The following is a 3,903-nucleotide window of genomic DNA, read 5'->3' on the forward strand; positions in this document are numbered from 1 at the left end:
AGGATCATGTTTTCAGGCAGCAGAAGAAAAACAATCAAACTGAAAAAAAAGAACTATTTGTTAATCGAAGAACTATATAAAAACAACTAGCCCTTGAGATATATATTTGCAGAATTACACTGCTGTATGACATCACTCTGTGCATTTGGCTGCATTAGACACTCCTAAAAAAGCCAGCAGATCATTGTATATTGTATTTATTTTTCTATCAGCCAAAAGTGTGCAGCTGAGATGACAATGAACTTTTTTGCTTGTTCACATTTAATCCTAACCAGTTGGTGGAAAATACAGTTTTGATTTTATGTGGAGATGAGAGAATCTGCCCATTAATAGGACATTCTTGAAATGCCATGATCTGGGAGCTGCCATAACTGTGTTGTGACTCATTGACAGACGCAGAGCATGATCCCGAAGCCAAATGTATAATTGCATCAATATTGTTCACACACTTTTCAGTGGATGCAGGATTGAGTGAGCAAAAATAATCACCTTGTTTGCCTACCCAGGCACCATAGCAACTGAAATGCTGTTCTTAAAATTATCATTGTTTTTTCCTCCCTTTGTTCCATATGGCATAGCCTGTCAAATTGTCTTAACATACAGTTCCACGGATGCCAACTACCAGTGTGTAAGGAAATGAAAAGTGCACAAGATTTGATGACTGATGCTGAGTTTCATAAGCTGTCTGCTTTGTTACTTGGCATGCCCTGAGACAGCATGTCCATGGCACAGCATGACCTTCTGCAAGGTGAGACTGTGCACTGTCTCCCACAGATGGAAGTGTGCTGCACTGCTATATGCTGGTAGTGCTGGGGAAATAATGAATACAGTAATGCCATGTTAAGTAAGGAGCCACGTTCCCTCTGCTCTTGTAGCACCAGGAGTAGAATCTATGTTACTTGAGAGGAGAAGGAAGATCATATTTGAAACAACAGTTAAAGATTTGACTATGATGGTGAACATGGGAGGTCCTGGCGGACTTGTCAAGACTGCCAGAGAGGTTATCTGAACTTAGACATTTTTATTTTTAGGCACCTAAGTAAATAATATAACTTCAAAACAGTTGAGCAGCCAGCAGATTTCATTGACTACTTGTTTTGACTATTTTATTAGACTTTTGGCTTGTGCACACACTATTTTTCAAATACTGGGAGTAATCCTTTGACGTTTACCGTTACTTAAAAAGCTCCAGGATACCCCTGCACCACCGGTGAGAAGAGCAGCTAGAGCTGGGAGTTGACAAAGCTGCAAATTCTGCAGATATCTTGTCTTTGCTGTTTACGTGGGGCATAAATAGCAAAGTCATAGCAGCGGTGTGCTGCTTTGTGTGGTGTACACAGGGGTAAGCAACTGCAGAAGGTGTAGACCATGAAATAAAACAGTGCTGCTATTCCCACTTTGCATCACAGATGATGATGTACAACTGCATCGATACAGTCTTTTTGACTAAAAGTAAAGCTTTATTAGCCAGTGTTGAGCCTATTAAAATACCAGCTTTTCTTCTGATCAGACCATGCCTGCAAGAACTTGAAGAGTTCCTTCTTTGCAGTCCAGATCCTTCACAATTCTTTCACTGCACTCCCAGCTCTGATACTGAGATCTGATAGTAAAAGCAGTGCAGTGCAGCAGCAGCAGCGTGCTGGCCAGCAAGCCAAGAACTGGTCTCCAGATGGACATTGAAAATGCCAAGTCTGCTGTAGGGTATGCTGATACATTATAGTGTATGTCACTCATCCCAGACAATTCAAAGTTTGACTGTAAATTTGTAATAGATGAGAATTCAGTATTTATATACCATGCAGTAAAAAAAGCAGGGGAAGGCTTATCATCTATAAATAATATGATTTGATTCACTGAAGCAAAGAGGTTTGTCATCTATAAATAAGATAATTTCATTCACTAGAGCCATTGTGATACAATTTTACAAGGAGATTGAGAGACATTTTTATTGATCAGTTCAAATCAATTGTGTGGTTGCATACACATTGGTACAAAACATCACCCAATCACATTTATGACTCTTACATCAGTACACATGGAATGTTGTTCTGTATCATTGCATATTTGTTTAATCAAGCTAATAATTCATCTGCCTCATTGGACTGATAATGTGATGAGAACAAACTCAAATTACTGAAAGCGATCAACCCATTCATTTCTGATCAAAGAGCTGGCTGAGGGATTTAGACTTTTTTTAAACCACACAAAGATTCATTCTCTTTTCTAAGCATTAGATTTTGCAGGAAGAAAAGAAAATCTCCACTTTAGACAAAAACATCTTTTGGCACCACAGAATTCAAGAAGTTTCAACTTTCTGTCCTTGAGAAGAGCTGGTAGAATTGGCTACAGGAATCGGTTTGCTTCTATGGGCTTTTTGCATCCTCTGCTGCATTTTGCCTTTCTGAGGACGTAATGTAGAAGATCTTGCCTTCTCCAAGTCAGACAATCATCCCAAAGCCCTAAGGAATGGAGCTCTCTGGCTGTACTTTAGTAAAAAGAGCGAATACATCTGTATACCACCACAGGGAGACAGAGTTCAACAGTTCCTCAAATTTGGATGACACTTCTTGGTACTATTTGCTGGAGGAATGGGCTCTCAACCCATCAGGCATAAACATGAAGATGTTTTTAATCCCTCCAGTTGTCTGCCTCGTGGCAGGTGTCCTCATTATTCCTACCATCTTGTTTGTGATCTTCTCTAGGTTTAGCATCCGTCAGGAAACAAGGTACATGCTGCTGGGAAACGCTCTGCTTTCTGATCTGATCTACCTGTTGTTCTACACCCTGTCAGCTGCTCTCAATGCAGCACATGTACATCTCCCAAAGGAAGCTTGTGTCCTCCTGTTATTTCTGCTGGCAGTGGCTTACTGTGGAGGATTGTTCACAGCTGCTGCAATAGTCTTGGACACATACATAGCTATTTTGTTTCCTTTGCGCTACGTTGCTATTCTGCCTCCTTCACGAACTAGAAAAATTATTGTGTTACTATGGATGTGTTCTGGGGCTTTCCCTGGGATTTTCTTCTTGGTGCTATCGAGCACTCACAGCTTTGTGCCCTGTGTGCTGGAAATGTGCTCGGTTCCAGTAATACTAATATTAACTTTGAATGGGACAGATGCTGTGAAACTCTGTTTCTGGCTTTCTAACACGGTTATCTTTCTCTGCCTGTGTCTAATATTTTGTTGCTATGCTCTTCTGTATTTTAAAACCAAACAATCGGGTATTTGGGAGAGCATCTGCTCCAGAGCCAGTGTAACATTCTTAATGCACAACACTGTGTTATTTTTTTATTTCTTTCCACTCTTGGCCCTTTTTATAGAATCATTCTTGTGCATTAATGTCGTCATCAGACTGCAGACAGGAATCTGGGTCTCCCTGACAGTTTGCAATGTCGTGATGATTCTGCCTAAAGTTTTGTTCCCTTTTCTATATGGGCTTCGATACAGAGAGATCTCAGCATCTCTCAAAACCATTGTCAGAAGAAAGCATCTTCACCTGGTGTCACCTGCTCCATCACCATCCTGAGCTGACACAGAGCACAGCCACAGCAGAGGAGTTGTCCTTACCCGGTGAGCGTGCAAGCCTGGTGGAAATCACTCAGCTTCTGAAGAAGTGATTGACCCATATCAGAGAAGACATGGGTTGATCACTCTGCCTCCTTGGTGCCAGAAGGCCACAGATCTTTCATCACATCACAGTTCTAAGCTTTGTTCTGATGTGGGAAGGCAGTATGCTTTGGAGGAGATATAGAACCAAGACTTTCACCCACCTGTAGCAGATGCCTTTCTGGAAAATAGGAAAATAAAAATAGATGATGCAAAGCAAAGGGGGTAACCTTGACAGCGGCACCTACAGAAGAGAGGATCCTTAGCCAGACGTGCTGTGATAAGAATAGCTATTTCT

At 41.1% G+C, this 3,903-nt stretch overlaps 1 protein-coding gene across 1 annotated transcript; it reads left to right on the top strand.

Moving 5' to 3' along the window:
- Window positions 1–2,466: 2,466 nt before the first annotated feature.
- On the top strand, window positions 2,467–3,525 carry GPR148 (G protein-coupled receptor 148). Its single transcript, XM_074912788.1, has one exon. The coding sequence runs from the start codon at window positions 2,467–2,469 to the stop codon at window positions 3,523–3,525; it is 1,059 nt and encodes a 352-aa protein (XP_074768889.1).
- Window positions 3,526–3,903: the final 378 nt, after the last annotated feature.

The sequence above is a fragment of the Athene noctua genome, chromosome 8, assembly GCF_965140245.1.
Source record: "Athene noctua chromosome 8, bAthNoc1.hap1.1, whole genome shotgun sequence".
Classification (NCBI taxonomy): domain Eukaryota; kingdom Metazoa; phylum Chordata; class Aves; order Strigiformes; family Strigidae; genus Athene; species Athene noctua.